General features: G+C 38.1%; 2 protein-coding genes across 6 annotated transcripts in view; one reads left to right on the top strand and one right to left on the bottom strand.

Annotated features, from left to right (window-relative positions):
• Positions 1-18,893, top strand: part of trp (transient receptor potential) — a 38,327-nt gene that overhangs the window by 12,279 nt on the left and 7,155 nt on the right. Inside the window, exons 1-14 of one of the 5 annotated variants that reach the window (XM_081973136.1) lie at positions 4,433-4,691; positions 4,749-4,893; positions 7,556-7,651; positions 7,702-7,844; positions 8,228-8,429; positions 8,484-8,654; positions 13,830-14,064; positions 14,111-14,263; positions 14,321-14,466; positions 15,132-15,238; positions 15,964-16,221; positions 16,282-16,477; positions 17,475-17,627; positions 17,680-17,918. In XM_081973136.1, coding sequence (XP_081829262.1) covers positions 4,528-4,691; positions 4,749-4,893; positions 7,556-7,651; positions 7,702-7,844; positions 8,228-8,429; positions 8,484-8,654; positions 13,830-14,064; positions 14,111-14,263; positions 14,321-14,466; positions 15,132-15,238; positions 15,964-16,221; positions 16,282-16,477; positions 17,475-17,627; positions 17,680-17,913 — 2,403 coding nt within the window. In that variant the 5' untranslated portion in view covers positions 4,433-4,527 and the 3' untranslated portion in view covers positions 17,914-17,918. Of the gene's footprint in view, positions 1-4,432; positions 4,692-4,748; positions 4,894-7,555; positions 7,652-7,701; positions 7,845-8,227; positions 8,430-8,483; positions 8,655-13,829; positions 14,065-14,110; positions 14,264-14,320; positions 14,467-15,131; positions 15,239-15,963; positions 16,222-16,281; positions 16,478-17,474; positions 17,628-17,679; positions 17,919-18,893 lie in introns of those variants that run through there. The other 4 variants (XM_081973134.1, XM_081973133.1, XM_081973132.1 and 1 more) reach the window with 4 other exon arrangements.
• On the bottom strand, positions 2,834-3,619 carry LOC145740597 (uncharacterized). Its single transcript, XM_081996181.1, has one exon. The coding sequence runs from the start codon at positions 3,617-3,619 to the stop codon at positions 2,834-2,836; it is 786 nt and encodes a 261-aa protein (XP_081852307.1).

Genomic DNA, 18,893 nt, shown 5'->3' on the forward strand with positions numbered 1-18,893 from the left:
AAAAAATACAGGAAACTACTCCGTGATAGGTACTACAACTTTCATTAATACGATTTTTCAATCAAATCAACCGTACAGGCGCTAAAAAATCAAAACCGTTTTCCCTTGTTAATCTCCTAAGTCCAGGGTGCTCTTGGACACTGTATACCAGGGTGTCCCACGAAGAAAGACATCGATTGTTACATGTTCCTAAGACTTCTTCTAATACCTTCGAGTATTATCATTTATACTTATTACCTGTCAGACACCAGAGTCAACTCAAGGTTGTCATTGTTGGTGGACAATCATGGTTTACTTATCAATTCGTCTGATTTTGATATACCTACTGTATAAGAAATTCGTCACAAAACCATCGGCAGAAGACAGTACCAGGAAACAAAACAATTAACCCAAGCGTTGATTCACCCTTTATGGTAGTTCAGTTTGAGAAGAGAGGAGTTATTTAGCCATCAGATGCATCATCATCATCATCAATCGACCAATCGCGTCCACTGCTAGACATAGGTCTCCCGTAGCTTCATCCATCCTTGCCGATCCTGTGCTGCCTCCATCCAGTTGGACCTTATCCTCTTGATGTCGTCTGTCCATCTGGTTGGTGGACGGCCTTTACTTCTGTATGCGTCTTGGCGCGGTCTCCACTCAAGTATTCTTTTCGTCCAGCGATTGTCCAAAAGTCGCGCCACATGACCGGCCCAGTTCCATTTTAAAGTTGCTATACAGGCAACCGCGTCCTTCACTCCGGACCTCTCCCGTAATGTTGTATTTGGGATCCTGTCTTTTAGCGATATACCCAACATCGACCTCTCCATTTTCCTCTGCGCGATACTTATTCTATTTGTGGTGTTCTTTGTGAGGGTGAGTGTTTCAGCCCCGTTGTTCACAAATTTTGTGACACAATTTTGCTCGTTTTGCTTCAGTGGCTAACACAAGCCTCTTGTCTTTCTCCCACCGAAGGAGGAAAACAAGGAAGGCAAAGAGAGTTAAAGAGCATTCTCTCTGAACATTCCTCCAAGTTCCGGAAAGTATTTAATTTCTGTCGAGAAATTAGGTAGTTCTTCAAGACGAACTTTATCTCGAGACAGAAATTAAACTTTCCACCATGGTTTGTATAATATTTCATTTTCAACCATTTATCATAATCTTATCAAACTTTTAATAAATCATTTATTTGAAATATTGATTGCTAATAGACTCTAACAATAAGGTACTACGAGTAATTCTGACTTCAACCATAATAAACGACTAGTGATTTCACTAGTCAACATCAGTATTGTGCTATATTGTTTCTTTAATATTTTGAGCCGAAACGTTTAGACTTAGAGTGCGTTTAATATGGAGATTTCTGAATACGCAGATGTAACCTGTCACCACCTGAGCTGCGAGCTGTTGCGTTGTGTTTTCCACCTAGTTTACACATAATAAATAACGTTATTACATACATAGTTGAAAATAAAATCATTCTCAGTCATCATTTACTATTTTAAGTTTGAAGTTTTAACCTTAGGAAATAAAAATTAAAAAATCCTGTAAAAAATCTTACTTAATCGACTTTGTTCAAATAATGATGAGGTTATGTGTCAGACGTAGATATAAGTTATTTACATTACTAGTGTGGTATGAGCATTTTTATAATCACGAATGGGTGACTATAAAAATGAGTTAGTTCATTAATTGGCCATGCCAAACGGGTAATTTAGAATACTTTAATTACGATTAACCCAAATTTGGTCATTTTTAACTCTAACTTTGAATTACGTAATGTGAGACTATCGCACTAGTGCGATAATAATTGTGTAGTTGTAATCATTCATACATCACTAGTGCGACAAAATCAGTCATTATCACATTACTGTGGTAAAATCGATCATTACGTAACTAAAAAGGTGCTCTGTAATGGATCATTACCGTGCTAGTCGTAGATAAAGAATTTTACATACACACACGGCTTATACAGGTGTGGTAAAACTAAAACTGGCCATAGAAAATTTATGTAACAGACAGAGAAACATTGTTAATTAATGCGGGAGACAAAGACGGAAAACTAGTCAAAAAAGTAAGTTTGCCCTTAGTTTTGCCGCGCCGTTGTCACCAGCTTATCTAAACTCGTGGAATATAGACTTCTATCTAATTAATTATGTTAATGGAACATTCCCAAATTGACATATATTTAAAATTTGACAAAGTGATTAATTAAATATTAAAGCCTTATAATCCAATAATAAAATTATGTAACTGTACGTGAGTGCAACTAATCCATTCATTGTATTCAGATCAGACAACGCTGCCGCAGAGTTTTAGCCTAATTAGTTTTTATTGCATTTTCTGTCTTTGTCTCCCGCATGCAATTATCTATGTTTCTCTGGAACACGGTTTGGCTATGGCCAGTTTTAGATTCACCACCGTTGTATTAGTGTGTATGTAAAGAATTTGATGTTCTATCGTCGCGTAAATTTGCAAATTTTTATCTCTTCGTATTACGTTGTGTTACGGCAGAGATGTGTACATAAAGAGATGTACGTTACATGAGTAGTAAAATAAGTAAAAATGTATCACTACGGCAACGTGGCAACCGAGCTCTATGATTGTACAATAGAAGGCGCAAAAAATGTATTGTCAAGCAACAGTCTTGTCTGAAATGAGACTTTCAACATGTGGTAAACTTTTCTAAAAAACTCTTGTTAAATCTTAGATTGTTGATTTTATTAATATATTGTTATTGGTAAATAAAGTGATTTTAGTCAAGAAGAGAAATAAAAAAGTGAAACTAAGGATAATAAGCGTTCGGTCGTATTTATACACGGTGTCTGGTGCAAGGTTCATTTCCACTCCGGATCTAACGAGGTGGTCTCTTCCTTTCTGCTGATGATGTTCTCATGTTCTCGTGCTTAAAGATCTCAATGGCTTCTCTAGTTAATCTAGGATAGTAACGTCCTGATCGATCCAAAACCTCCACCTCTTCAAAACTAATATCGTGTTCTCTGGAAAGTGCATGTTCTGCCACCGCTGACTTCGCGGTCTGTCCTAGTCTGCACCTTCTCTTATGCTCTGCTATTCTTGTGTTGACACTACGTTTAGTCGTCCCAATGTATGCGGATTTACAGCTGCAAGGGATCCTGTAAACTCCAGAAGCCGATATAGGATCCCGTTTGTCCTTGGTCGATCTGAGACTCTGTTGTATCGTGCGGGTTGGTTCAAAGACCGTCTTGACCTTGTGCTTCTCTAAAATCCTTCCAATCCTATCCGTGACCTTGTGTATGTATGGTAAGCAAATCCAACCAACTTTCTCTTCAACATCCCCCGTTTGTTGTCTACGTAGTTCGATGTTTTTTGGGTGAGTGGCTCTGTTGAATTGTTTTCTACTGTATCCGTTCCATCCGAAAACCCTTTCCAGATGTTTAAGCTCCTTTTCTAACTCTGATGGTTCGCAAATCCTTCTTACCCGCTCCGATAGGGTTTTGATCACTCCTCCTTTTTGGCTAGGGGGATGATTAGATCCATTATTGAAATAACGATCTGTGTTTGTTGGTTTTCGATACACCGTGTGAGTCAGTGTTCCATTAGGTTTACTTGTCACCATTACATCCAGCAAAGGTAGATGACTTTTTTTTTCGGTCTCCATAGTAAATTGAATTCTTGAATTTATGGAGTTTAGATGTACCACGAATTGGTGCAGTTCGTCTTCACCGTGGCTCCATACTACAAAGGTATCGTCAACGTATCTAAACCAGCACTTTAGTTTATTTGGAGCGGTGGGCAGAGCATTTACTTCGAATGCTTCCATAAAATAGTGTGAAGTAGTGAAGAAATTCCATTGGACCACGGCTTATAAGCTCGGATAACTTTCATATTTCAGTATGTCAAAACTGTCAAAAGTTTTCTAGAATCTGCAAGAATTACAGTTTAACACGGGTTTCGAAACGAGACGTGTTTCTGAGATTTATGACAGTTATTTTGACAATTGCCACGAGACCATTTAGCTAAATAGTGTTCAAAATTCACGTCAAACCTGTCACTAATAAGAAAACTGTCAAACTGTGCTCAAAAGTTGCAAAAATTAGGGTTTAGAAAAGTTTTCTTGCAATAAATAGCTATTTATGTAACCAATTACGAAAAGATCGATTTTGTGTAACGAATGAATGTTTGTATGTGTAACTAGTTACATAAAGTAAAACGTTTTGTCACTCTAATCAGTTTTGAAAAGTGTCACTTTATATACCAAAATTAGAAAAAATATTTTTTTTCATTCAAATTGTAGGACCTCGCTGCGCTCGCCCTACAAACATTCATTCGTTACACAAAATCGATCTTTTCGTAACTGGTTACATAAATAGCTATTTTGAGTATCCCACTCAAAGCCATGACAGACGTGTAGACAAACAATAGACGGCAAAATGGGGTTAATCCACTTTGAAATTCTCTCACATCACGTCCGGAAACAATCCTAATTCAATTAAGAGTATTTTAGTGGCTTCCTGCAAGCCTGAAAACCGTTTATTCGTTTCGCCGGGTTTGACAGGGTCGCTAGCAATGAAAAGTACGGAATCCAGACAGAATTTGATCGAAAACTCCCCCGACGAGGAGATTTTCGATGCGGAAGTGTTGCTCAACGACCCCATTGAGCGTCCTCTATCGCAAATCGAGAAAACCTTTCTGCTGCACGCCGAACGTGGTGACTGCGCCACAGTTAAAAGGTTTTTTTAAATCATTTAAAGCAACAAAGTGCTAAAGTGAACCCAAAAATTGTTTAGAATCATCGACGAGTATAAGGAGAATCCGGAAGAGTTCGATATCAACTGCGTGGATCCGTTGAATCGATCCGCCCTCATCGCGGCTATCGAAAATGAAAACGTCGAATTAATCAAACTGCTGCTCAAAGAAGGTATTTTAGTGAAGGTAAAATATTCTCCATTAAAATGGAAAGTTGAATAACTCAGTTAGTTTGTCAGCTAAAACGCTGACATTTTCAGAGTAGATATTCCCCTTCAATGTGGCAGTATATTCCACATTGAGTGAGATCGGCCCTATTATTCCTGAGTTATAGCCAATAGGATAACTCTCCATTATAATAGAGAATTTTCTTAAGTGGAATAACTCCGTTATATTACACTTAAAAAACTGAAACTTCATGACAGTGCAAAAAATAACTAAATTAGGAGTAATACTTTCAGTAGCATTACTTGATGTGTTTGCTATTGCAGATGATATTCTAGACGAACCGAAATTTATACTTAAAACTTCAAAATCAGCATAAACAATGCACTACGTGTTGATCTCCATTTAATATACTTTGATAAAGCAAGAAATGGATACAAAATCAATTTTTTCCAGCATTAGAACAGTTAGTTTTTGGTCGATATTAAAACTGTGTGCTTTTTTTATAAAGCTGTGCGTTTTTTTTACAGCTTTGTAATATACAGTGTGGAACAGCCAAATAGAATAGATTCGATAACGAATAAATGAGAGCGTGTTGGAAAAAACGCTTGGACACGTCGATTTGTATTTTTAGATGCGCATTTATTAAAAAAAATAAAAATTATATAGGGTGTGTCATGTGACAGTGGCCGATACCAACTTTCTTAATTTAAATACATCCACCTGTATATTATTAGTTTTTTGTTTCTTCAGAAAATTCTAGACATAATTCATGTACAATGTCCCATACCTATCTTCAACTGTTTCGGAAATATTAAGTGTTTTCAGATGTATTACAACAATTAACATTAAAAAAAGAAAATTATTTTATTTCACAAATTCGCTACATTACACTCAATACTTATTTTCACGAACATTTTGAACATCTCTTACATTGAAATTAATGTTTTTTTGTTTTTTTTTACATTATTTATGAAATAAAATAATTTTCTTTTTTTAATATTAATTTTAATAATACATCTGAAAACACTTAATATTTCCGAAACAGTTGAAGATAGGTATGGGACATTGTACATGAATTATGTCTAGAATTTTCTGAAGAATCCAAAAAAATTATAATATACAGGGGGTTGTATTTAAAATAAGAAAGTTGGTATCGGCCACTGTCACATGACACACCCTAGATAATTTTTATTTTTTTTTAATAAATGCGCATCTAAAAATACAAATCGACGTGTCCAAGCGTTTTTCCCAACACGCTCTCATTTATTCGTTATCGAATTTATTCCATTTGGCTGTATATCCAATAGCAAACCACAACTGTGCGTAAAGAGTTTCCTCTTTACATAACGGAATACTATGCGTAATTAGCTATTTACACTGAGGTCGTAGGTAAAACTAATTGACAAAATGATCGATATATCAACTTAGTGAATCGAAATAAAATCATTTAAATATAATCCCCAAAAGTAACACTTTGAGTAACAACAACTTTTACATGCACCAATTAGCTCAATAATAAAACCATACTTACATTTGTTGGACGATGAGAGCAGCTTTCTGGAGGGTCTGGCACTGGCGATTATTATAGTTGAAGAATGATTTACTATTTAATTAATTTAAGAGCCCGGTGCGGGTTGCAGAATTCGGGCCGACTACATTTTGTGGCATGAGACGGAGTCTTCTGACTGTACTACCGTCTGCCTTACTAACGGATGTCAAGCCTTATTTATACCAAATTGGTTCAGTGTCTAAATCTATTGTTTGTCGCTTGCTTTCCATATACCTGCATAGGAGCAGTGATGATTTGTCTCCCGTTATTTTTAGGCATAATGCACTACTTGCATTCTGACTGTAATCTTGCCTCGTGCAATTTATTATGTCGCCATCTTCGAATATCTGCTGTAATTTAATGAATTTATATTTTTAAAATAATACGAATTTCTATTCGTGACATTATTCTTAAACTTAAACCGATGTATCCATTTAAAAAACGTACTTTTGGCATTTTTTCTATCTGTCCTACTAAAAGGTAAATTGACCACGCTCTAGGTTTTTTTCATTTTCTGCTTATGGGCTTTTCAACCATGTGGTATTGTCTAACTGAAGACAAAAGGTCACATCAGCAATATACCCTCACCCTGTATAGGTCTGTACAAAATTTCAGCAAATATTTTGAACGGTTTGCAAGATATGAACTTCAGTTTAATTACTTCGGTATTTTTGCGGTTAGGAGACTGAATATGTCCAACCAAGTTCTCGAGTTATACCACTTAAAGATAAACTCTATTACAACGGAAAGTTATCTTAACTGATGAAACTTTTATAATTTTTGCACCTAGAAAGCTGAAATTTTTAGTGAACAATTTTTACTGAACTTGAAGTACGTTGTAAAGGAGAAATTATTAAATTTTTAAAGTGGAATATCCCGGTTAAGGTTGCAGCTAGAGGACTGAAATTTTTAGAAAAGAAGCTTCTAGTAAACGTTTATAAGTGTACCAAATTGGAAGTCGGTCAAAAAGTTTTTGAGTTATCCCACTTAAGATATCTCTCCATCGCAATGGAGAGTTATTTTAAACGCTGTAACTCCGTTGTTTTCACAGTTAAAAGGCTGAAATTTTCGGGGTAAAAACCTTTAACCAACAAAATCACTAAAATTGCACCTTTTCTTGGTGGTTTTCAGGACGGTTTACTGCATGCCATCAAGGAGGAATACGTCGAAGCCGTGGAGATCCTGCTCAACTGGGAAGAGCAATTTCATAAACCGAACGAACCTTACGTAATTATTTTCTAAATTTTGGTAAATTTGATTAAAAAAATGAAATTTAGAGCTGGGAGAACGTGGACAGAAGCGGAGCGTCCTTTACCTCGGACATAACCCCACTAATACTGGCGGCTCACAAGAACAACTACGAAATCATCAAGTTGCTGCTGGACCGTGGCGCCACTTTGCCAATGCCCCACGACGTCCGGTAACAGGAAAATGCTGAAATGACCGCCCCGTTACTTTAACACAATGTAACGATTTTATTTATGAAAATTTTTGGGAAAATTAAAAAAAAAACACTTTTGCAGCCAGTTGAATTATCTCCAAGCTGGCTTTTGAATCATTTCGAAATTTCCATTAATAACCAAGTTACAAAGGGTTGAAGTTGTGGGGTCACTTTAGCACTTTAAGATTTTTTTTAAATAACTCCGTTATGAGCCATCTGAGGGTAAAACACCGCAGAATGGTTTTTGTAGAGCATAAAATTGTCAACAGCTCGGTCTTGGCCATTTTGAAATTTCCATTAATAATCAAGTTACAGGGGGTTGAAGTTGTGGGGTCACTTTTATCAGACTGGCCGTAAATTAGGTGCGGATGCGATGAGTGCGTCACCTCGAGCCAAATCGACTCGCTCAGACACTCTCAAAGTCGTATCAACGCTTACAGAGCTTTGTCCTCGCCATCTTTGATTAGTCTGTCTTCCAGTGACCCTCTATTGACCGCGTTCGAGCTGTCGTGGGATTTAAGACGATTGAGTCGGATGGAGACGGAATTTCGAGCTGATTACAATGTGACTGACCCCAAAAACTACCCCAAAATGACCTTAATCAGGCGTGGTTTGCAGGAAATGCGGGAGCAAGTTCAGAACTTTGCCACATCACTGCTGGACCATGCCAGGACATCTCACGAGCTGGAGATTATGCTGAATTATGACCCCAAGGGAGCGGTATGGATCACCGGGGAGCGACAGACCCTCGAACGACTCAAACTCGCCATTAAGTACAAACAAAAAAAGGTTTGTCACTTCTTAATTTTTAGGTTTAGAGGTTTGAAATTTTCAGAGTAGACGACCATTGTGTACGTACAAGTGTGTACCAAATCAGCTAAATCGCCACAAAGGATTTCGAGTTATCCTACTTAAGATAACTCTCCATTACAATGGGAAGTTGTCTTAAGTGGTATAACTAGGTTTTTGTAGTTGGAAGGTTGACATTTTCAGGACAGCATAGTTACTAACATTTTCTTATCATAGGTTATCTCCCGAGACGTTCAAGTTTTATCGGGTAAACTGTGCATAGGTGATTTTTTGCAAAATTTTGCTTGGAAAATAATTGAGACTAAATAATTCGACGATAAAATCCTGAGACCGCAAGTCGAAGGATTTTTTCCAAAGAGAAAAAATTTTGCAAAAAACCTACCAATGCACATTTTACGTGATAAAACGTGAACGCCGAGGGGTATATGTCAAGATTATTTCTTGAAAACTCACATTTTAGTTTATTAACAAGAAAACACCTTAGTTAGAACACAAATACTAAACTAAACGTGATGAAATTAATGATAATATTGAACTCACCCCAGCAGACGACAGATTTTCGTTCAGCCATGTATATTTTTGTTTACATTTCAGATTGACAATCAGACGTCATAATATTTTAATTTATGTAATTTTTTAATGGAAACTACGTTATAGTGATTTATTAATTGTTAATATTGAACAAAATAGCTTAAATTTTATATGTGTCTAAATCCCGTTTCGTTTAATACCAAATGTTCTTCAAAAAAACGTATCCGAAAAAGGTAGGAGGCGTTTATTCGGGGGGAATATCCCTAGTGCATTTAATTTTTCCGGAAAAATTCGGAAAAACGAGTTTCTAAGTACTCGAGTTTCTAAGAGTAAAATCCTCGTCTTCGACTCGGATGATTTTTAAAACCACTCTCGCTCATGCTATTTGTTAAAACAAACTACTTAAAAACGAGTATTATAATTTTTCCACAGGAAAAATTAGATGCACGACGGATATTTGGTAAGATTATTTCCTGAGTTAAATAAACATTTTATTTTAATTAAAACAATAAGAACAATAATTAATAAGAACAATAACTTTCAAGCTAGAAAGGGTAACACTATTCTTTATGTTGTTGTGAGGAGTGTGCAATTTTTTCGATTTTTTTTTCCGGAAAAACTGCTGACAGCTAAGTTGACAGTTGTTGACAAGTGATTTGTCCACTTAAAATTTACATTTGTTATACTAATTCTTGATAGCGATTGCCCGATTGGTCAAAATTGATAGGAAGGAAATAATCGGGGGCAATACCACAAGAGCTCAGATTTAGCCGGATAATTTTTGTGCTTGTCTTAGAACACTTTCTTTTTGGTGTAACTGCACGAGACCTGTTGTAACTAAATCACGAGAGCGCAGCTCGAGAAAAAAGAAAAGTATGAGAAGACAAGCGGAAAAATTATCCTGTTCAAAATCTGAGCTCGAATGGTATTTGATAAGACAATTCCATGAATATAATCGGGGGCAATACCACAAGAGCTCAGATTTAGCCGGATAATTTTTGTGCTTGTCTTAGAACACTTTCTTTTTGGTGTAACAGCACGAGACCTGTTGTAACTAAATCACGAGAGCGCAGCTCGAGTGATTTTGCCAAACAGGTCGAGTTTTGTACCATAAAGAAAGTATGAGAAGACAAGCGGAAAAATTATCCTGTTAAAAATCTGAGCTCGAATGGTATTTGATAAGACAATTCCATGAATATAATCAATAATATGATAAGACTGCGACTGCCTTGTACTGGCAGAAATACATTTTTCTGGTTCTTTTGATTATCTGCAGTAGAACTCTATCCGAAGCGAGCCATAACCAAAACAATACGAACAAACATCAAAATTGACAGTGCCAGCAAAAATGTCAAGGTGAGACATTGGAACAATAGAAGTGTAGTGAAAATCCGTGGAAACGATGAAATCAACAGCAAAATTTATCCGATTTTTTTATCCGCTAGCAAACTCTCTTCCTTCCTTATTAGCCGATAGCAAACCGTGTTTTGATGACGTATATATGGCATTTTTTGTACATGAGTGGAATTGTCGGGGGTAATTGCACAAGTGCATAAAAATTACCGATAATTTTGCGTGAAAACTTGTTATCTCTTAACTGCATGAGTTTATTTTCATATTTTTTTGGCGAAAGAGCCCGACACCAAAGGTGGAGGGCTTTTTTAGAAAAAAATATGAAAATGACCGAATGCAGTTTGCAAAGATAACAGGTTTGAACGCAGAATTATCAGGTCATTTTTAAGGCACGAATGTAATTTTGGGGAATATTTCCCGAATAAAGAAAATTTTTTAGTTTTGCTGCAACTATAGATTGCTCAATGGAGCTCAATGAGCAAGTTCCAAACCGTTCATTAATTTTTATTGACATCGGGTTTGACATTGTTTGGTTATAAAAAGTCAAAAAACTGCGCAAGGACAACAATTAGTGTACTAGCAATAGGCTCTACAACAATGCAGTCGTTATAGATACGTACAGTGCAATTATCGAAATGCAATTATCACTTTAGAATGCAATTATCGCTGTCATTTTGGTGAAAATGCACTGCTCATATGGGACATTTAACACATGAGGGAAATATTCAGTGTAAAATTTTAGCAACTAGGGATTTATTAAGTATATAACGGTTCTCATTGGTCGAACTAGAAAGGTTCATTGAATTTTATTGGCTGCTAGTACAATGAGGGAAATAATCAGTATAAAACGGTTTCCATTGGTGGAACTAGAAAGGTTCTCGGAATTTGATTGGCTGCTGGTACAATGAAGGAAATAATCAGTATATAACGGCTCTCATTGGTCAAACTAGAAAGGGTCATTGAATTTTATTGGCTGCTAGTACAATGAGGGAAATAATCTAAACTAAAAATAGATTAAAATTATTTAACGTAGTTAATAACTCGGTTAGTGTTGCAGATAGAGGGCTGAAATTTGTAGAAAAAATTTAGTCAACCTCCATAAGTTAACAAATTAGAGAAAAACCACCCCAAGGTTCTCGAGAACACTCCATTACAATGGCGAGTTATCTTAAGTGTTCTAGTTCCGTTGTTTCCGCAGTCAGATGGCTGAAATTGTCAGGACAGTATGGTTAGTGACGTTGGGTGTACAATCTATAAGATTGTAGCTGTCGGGGTGACAAACAACAAGGCATGCGGCCTTGAGGCCTATTGTGCCCCCCATTACTAGGATCTGGACTGAGGCCCTGTCTCATCACAGTTTCTCGTCCAGCTTCAAGGCCTTAATAAAGGCCAGCAGCTGAGTCGGTTTTAGAGAAGAAATCTCTTTAACATGGATGATGCTGCTATCAAACAAGTTGGTCCTTATGTTTGAGACTGCATAACATTTAAAAAGAATTCAGAATTCTCTTCCTCATCCCCACAGAATCTGCAGTCTTCGTGTTGTCCTGAGCCTATCCGCTTCATGTGGCCCAGGAAAACAAGCGGACGTGTCCTGAAAGAAGCTGTGAGCGTAGGTTTCCTTTGTACAAATTCTTTACTCCTTTCCCGATTGTAACCTTCAAGAAGTTTCCTAGAGCGCACTAATCTAGTAAGTTACTTCCAGAGTTTGGCTCTTTCATGTTCCCTAGTCAATTTGAGCTCGCGTTTACAGGTGTAATTCCCCAAGCCACAGAAGAGTTCTGGTTCTGAAAGAGTCTCAGTCCCTTTTTTAGCCAGAATGTTGACTTATTTTCCTCAATGTGTCTTGGAACCCAGAGCAGAGTGACTTTATTATTTCTGCCTAGTTCATTGAGTTTGCCTAGACATTTGCATACCATTTTGGAGCTGACTGTGGTTGAGCTCAGCGCTGTTATGGCTGCTTGACTATCGGTCAGAATTGCAATATCCTACTTGCGATAGCTGTTGTCAATGCTGGACTGAACGCATCTTTCTAATGCGTGAATTTCCGCCTGAAACATACTGGGGTATTTTTCCATTGGCTTGGGGTGTTTGGTTGTTGGGCAAACACTCCTGCTCTAGTTCCGTTGTTTATCTTGGACTCATCCGCATACCATTTAATGGTGTTTTCGCCAAAACGGTAAGTGATAACAGATTTACTGGTCCACTCTCTCTTGTTGCTTAACTTTTCAGTTTCAGCTTTCGGATACGTCAGATGTGGAATGCTTTTTGATAGAGATGTCCAAGACTTTCTACTTACCAGCATCCAACTCCGTTCTTAGCCATTTTAAACAAAGTTGTTTCAGCGGTTCAGGTGCAAGGATGTGATATTCATTGTAATGCCGGTCTTTGTTTGTACTTTGCTAAGGGTATGCCTAGCAGTACTTTGCCTGGTTTTATTGTACCAAGGAGCCGCCCATTACGTAATAATGGCTCTAATCATGATGGTATAAATCCGGCTCAGAATGTTTGGGTTACAACTCCCGGTATTTCCTGCCAGGCTTCTACACGCCATTAAGGCCCTTGTGGCTTTACTAACAGTTTCCTGAATGTGCCTGTTCCGAAGAAGTTTGTTGATCTAGTGTTATTCCTAGATTGTTTCCAGATTTGCCAGCTTCATCCTTCTTGTGAATGTTACAACAGTGGTTTTGGCTGAATTTATAGTCAGCCCTACGGCAGTGGCTTCTTTCACTTTGTGACTTTGATTACTGCTTGTATCATTCACATAAAGTTTGTTCATATTAGCCATTCGTTACTATGACGATGTCATCTGCGTACTCTATGCAGTGTAGGCCAGTGCGTGTTAAGTAGTCCATATACTACTAATTTCCACATCTAAGGTGAACATAATCTTCTTTAAGGAGTGCCGCGTGTCGTGCCAACTTTAATGGTGCTACTACCCACTGTAGTTTCAGCAGACCCTGTCGCAAACATCTCGCTCAGCCAATTCGTAATTGTTTTGTGGACACCTCTTTTCAGCCGGACACTTCTGATTGCCGCATGAGACGTGTTATCAAAAGCACCCGAGATGTCGAGGAAAGCACATACCGCTATTCCTCTGCTTTTGTGAGAAGTTTGGATCATTCTGTCAACTAATACAGCGTGCTGACACGGAAGCAAAGGCGTTTTCTCTCTGAAATTTTCAGGGTAGATATTTCAGGTTGTCCTAAATATGTGTAGCAAAAAATAATTTAAATCACCTCAACGGTTAGAAATTTATGGGCGGTTTTTCAGTTCATCGCCCATCCGAACGTGCAACAACTATTGGCGGCAATTTGGTACGAGGGTTTGCCCGGTTTTCGTCGGAAGAACATCGTGGGCCAGGCATTGCAACTCGCGAAACTGGCCTTTATGTTCCCCCTGTACTGTACGGTGTACATGATGGCGCCCAACTCAAAAATTGGACTGTTCATGACCAAACCGTTCGTTAAATTCATCGTTCATTCGGCGTCGTACGGATTTTTTTTAAGTAAGACCCCAAGCAAGATTGACCCCAAGCAAAAATGTGTTTGTAGTGCTTTTAGGAGCTGCTTCGCAACGAGTCGAGATTTTAGTGTTGGAGTGGTTCGGCAACGAGTGGGTGCAGGAAATGGTCAAAGAATGGAAAAGACGAGAACGAGGTGCTTTGTTCGGATTGGCCGAGTGTGGAGTCATTGTCTATGTCATCAGTATGTAACCCCAAGCAATTTTTTAACCAATTATGTTTAAGGTTTAAATATTTTAAGGTTTAATTTGGGCTGAAATCCGTTCTTTATGGTCTGACGGCATTTTAGAGTACGTTTCCGACCTGTGGAACGTCGTGGACTTTATCACCAACATTTTTTACGTTCTGTGGCTGTGTCTACGGTTAACCTCCTTCTACGTTTGCCTGGTAAGACACCTTAACCTAACTTAAAAAAAAAGTGAATTTGAAAAAAAAAACATGTTGCATGGGGTTGATTTTGTGGGGTCATTTTAGCGCTTTTAGGTTTTTCTCAAATAACTCTAGTCATCTGAGGTTGAAACATTTCAGAAGAGTTTTTGTAGAGCTTGAAATTACCTACATAGCTGTCTGTACCATCCCGAAATTACCAGAAATAATCAAGTTACAGAGGATTGATGTTGTGGGGTCACTTTAGCATTTCAAAGTATTTTGCAGAGTTCTGAAATTTTCATTAATAAGCTCTTTTAGGTTTTTTCTCAAATAACTCCGTTACTGGTCATCTGAGGGTAAAACATCCCAGAAGAGTTTTTGTAGAGCTTGAAGTTTCCTACAGAACGGTCTTTGTACGATCCCAAAATTTCCATAAACAACCCAGTTACAGGGGGTTGGAATTGTGGGGTCACTTTAGCATTTAAGACTATGTGTAGAGTTTGAAATTTTCTACAGAGTGGTCTTTGGCCTATTCTGAAACTTTCATAAATAAGGAAGTTACAGGTGGTTGTAGTTATGGGGACACTCTAGCCCTTTTAGTGGAGCTTGAAATATAAATAAACGTAGAGATACGTAAGATACTCTAACTTAACCTAAAAATAATTTGAATTTCAAAATTCTAGAGAGACGAGCAACAAGGCCAATTGACTTGGTACCCGCGCGAAGAATGGGACTCCTTCGAACCAATGTTGCTTTCAGAAGGCGCTTTCGCAGCCGGAATGATTTTCAGGTGACAGGAAGGAGCTTCAAGATATCTCTTCATTAGAATGAAGAATTGTCTTAAACAGAATATCTTCGTTGTTCTTGTAGTTCAAAATGTAAAATTCTCAGTACTAGTGCGGGTGGTTAGTGTGTACGTTTGTGCCAAATCTCAACCAAACTGCCCCAGGGATTTGGGAGCTGCAGCCCTTAAGACAACTCTCCATTTAAACGGAAAAATTAACATTCATTGGATTTACCGTTCCTAAATTAGTCGAAAATTAGTATAAACTTATTAGTATAAGCTAGTTAATTCAAGCCCGTAAAAGGTGCATCCTACGGCCCAAAAGACTCTTATGGCCGATTTGCGGCATTTTTTGAACTTTTAGCTAGAAAATCGAGTGCTACTGATTTTATACTAAATCAAGGATGAGGAATTCAATGGTGATGACCATTTTCTCGTGTCTTTTACGCAAGACACCTTAAAGTCAAGTTTCTTGACTTGGGTAAAAGATAGCACCTAAAAGGGTGATTTTACCATCAAGAAGATCCTTACGGCCAATTCTCGGCAATTTTTGAACTTTTAGCTAGAAAATTGAGTGAGGAGTCCTTTTATACTAAATCAGGGACGGGGAGTCCAATAGTAATGTCTAGTTTTTGACAATGCAAAGTTATCCTAAGTGCTGTGTAACGGGCTTGTTTTTGTAGTAAGCACCTGGTAAAGGTGTGTGAAGTAAAATTTCATTTTTTTTACAGCTTTCTGAAACTGGTGCACATCTTCAGCGTCAATCCTCACTTAGGACCGTTGCAAATCTCGTTAGGACGCATGATCATCGATATCGTCAAGTTTTTCTTCATTTACACGCTGGTACTCTTCGCGTTCGGCTGCGGCCTAAACCAACTGTTGTGGTACTACGCCGAACTCGAAAAAAACAAATGCTATCACCTGTCGAGCGGGTTGCCGGACTTTGACAACAACGACAAGGCCTGCACGATTTGGAGGCGTTACGCCAAGTCGGTTTGACTGTTTTTTTTAGGGTTTTTCAAGGGTCATTTTGGGGTCATTTTTTCTAGTTTGTTTGAGACGTCGCAGTCGTTGTTTTGGGCCAGTTTCGGTCTGGTTGATTTGATGACCTTTGAACTGTCCGGAATTAAGGGATTTACACGATTTTGGGCTTTGCTGATGTTCGGTTCCTATTCGGTTATCAACGTGATTGTGCTTCTCAACATGTTGATTGCGATGATGTCCAATTCGTATCAAATTATTTCGGTAAGTGACCCCAGCACATTACTATTGAGTTCATTGGGTCGATTGTCTGTTTTCTAGTATTTTTTTAAGTTTATTTAACCAGACGTGTGTTGGAGATTTGATCCCTCACTCGTTTTTCTAGCTTAAATTACGAAATTTGCTGCAAATTTGGGTCATTCTTTTACTGGCTGGAATTAACTAGTTAGAGTTTATACTCGTTTTCGACTAATTTGTGGGCGAGAAATTCATTGCTGTTGTCTGTTTTCTGTTACCTCTTACCCAGGTCGAGAAACTTCTGTTCAAATTGACCTGTGTGGGAGATACAAATAAATGAATACCATCATTAAATTCCATGCCCCTGACTTAGTCTAAAATGACCTCTTACTCAATTTTCTAGGTAAAAGTTCGTAATTTGCCGCAAATTAGCCGTAAGGGTCGTTTTGACCATAGGTACCTTCTCCGCGCTTGAATTAACGCGACTTGCGTGAGAAATACAGCAAAATGGACTTTACCATTGGATTTCGCATTCCTGATTTAGTATAATATGAATTTTTACTCGATCAAGAATCAGAAGTTTCAAATCTGCCGTAAATTGGCCGTAGGGTTCACTCGTACGACAAATTTGAAATTTCTGACACAAAATTGAGTAAGGGTTTGTTTTCGATTAATTTGAGAAAGAATTATTTATTGCCATTGTTTGCTTTCTGTTATCTCTTACCCAAGTGGAAAAACTTGATTTTGAAATATCTTGCGTGAGAGATACAAAAAAATGAACATCAACATTGAATTTCCCGTCCTTGATTTAGTGTAAAATGACCTCTTGATTGTTTTTCTAGCTGAAAGTTTTCAAATTGCCGCAAATTGGCCGTAGGGTCACTCTTACGGCAAATTTGAAATTTGTGACAGAAAACTGAGTAAGGGTTGGTTTTCGACTAATTTGAGGACGGGGAATTTATTGACGTTGTCCAACTCAATAAATCCCCAAAACGTTACCCTCAAGTGAATGGGGTCATTGCAGGAACGTTCGGATACCGAATGGAAGTTCGCGCGGAGTCGTTTGTGGGTGAGTTACTTTGACGACGGTGACTCCCTCCCTCCACCCTTCAACATCATCCCCAATCCTGGAGGGATGATGTGTGGGAGACCGAAGCGTAGCACTGAAAGTTTCAAGGTAACCCAAAGCAACGTTACAACGACCCCAAGCAATTTAAAAATTTTTTTAGACCAAAAGCAGAGACATGGCACGTGATCGTCACGAAGCCATTATGAAACTGCTGGTGCGCCGTTACGTCACCGCCGAACAGCGCAAACGCGACGACTACCACATTACCGAGGACGACGTGATGGAGATTAGACAGGATATATCGACGCTACGTTATGAGTTGATTGATATTTTACGGCAGAACGGCATGAAAACGCCCACCGTGTCGTTGGAGGAGACTCAAGGTAAAATTTGACTTGGGTAGGAGTTAGGGTAAAATGGACAGTACCATTGGATTTTCCATCCCTGATTTAGTAGAAAATAACCTCTCTCTCGATTGTTTCGGTAAAAGTTTGCGTTTTGCCGCATATTGGCCGTAGGGTCACCCTCACGGCAAATTTGAAATGTGCAGTAGGAAATCGAGTAAAAGTTAGTTCTTGACTAATTTGGGGGTGGGAAATTCATTGCCGTTGTCTGTTTTCCGTTATTTTCTACCCAGATCGAGAAGCTTGGCTTTAAAGTGATTGGCGTAAGAGATACAAAAAAATTGACACTGCCATTGGATTCTCAGTCCCCGATTTAGCTTAAGATGACGCCTCACTTGACTGTCCACCTGAAAATTTACATTTTGCCGCATATTGGCCTTAGAGTCACTCTTACGGCAAACATGAAATAATAGGAAACCAGCCAAATTCAGCGTCCAATGTAGTCCCAACAAATTTAGACAGGCTCGAAAGTGTCATTGATGCAAACTAGAACAACACTGGAGCCGATCTTTACCGGACTAATTTGGGAAAATTTATTGCCGTTGTCTGTTTTTCCTGTTTGTATTTTAGGCCCAGATTGAGAAATTTAGGTTTAACGTGAGTGATGGACAAAAAAAATGGTGGAAATCAAAATTAGATTCCCTGTTCTTGATTTAGTATAAAAAGACTCCTCACCCAATCCTACACTAGAAAGTTTCAAATTGGCCGTAGAGTCATCCTTACGGAAAATTGAGAATTTATCATAGACATCTTGTTCTTCACTAATTTAGGGATGGGCAATTCATTACCGTTGTCTGTTTTCTGCTACCTCTCACCAAAGTGAAGAAACTTGATTTTAATCTAACTTCCGTGGGAGATACCAAAAAAGAACATCACTATTGGATTCCCCGTTTCTGATTTAGTTTTGATAAAAGTTTGTAGTTTGCCGCATATTGGCCGTAGGGTCACTCTATCGGCAAAGTTGCAATTT

The sequence above is a fragment of the Ips typographus genome, linkage group LG2 (genome assembly GCF_016097725.1).
Source record: "Ips typographus isolate SLU linkage group LG2, UJ_Ityp_2.0, whole genome shotgun sequence".
Taxonomy (NCBI): Eukaryota; Metazoa; Arthropoda; class Insecta; order Coleoptera; family Curculionidae; genus Ips; species Ips typographus.

Excerpts from the sequence above, each read along its gene's own strand:
- LOC145740597 (XM_081996181.1), bottom strand. The coding sequence starts at position 3,619 with ATGGAGACCGAAAAAAAAAGTCATCTACCTTTGCTGGATGTAATGGTG.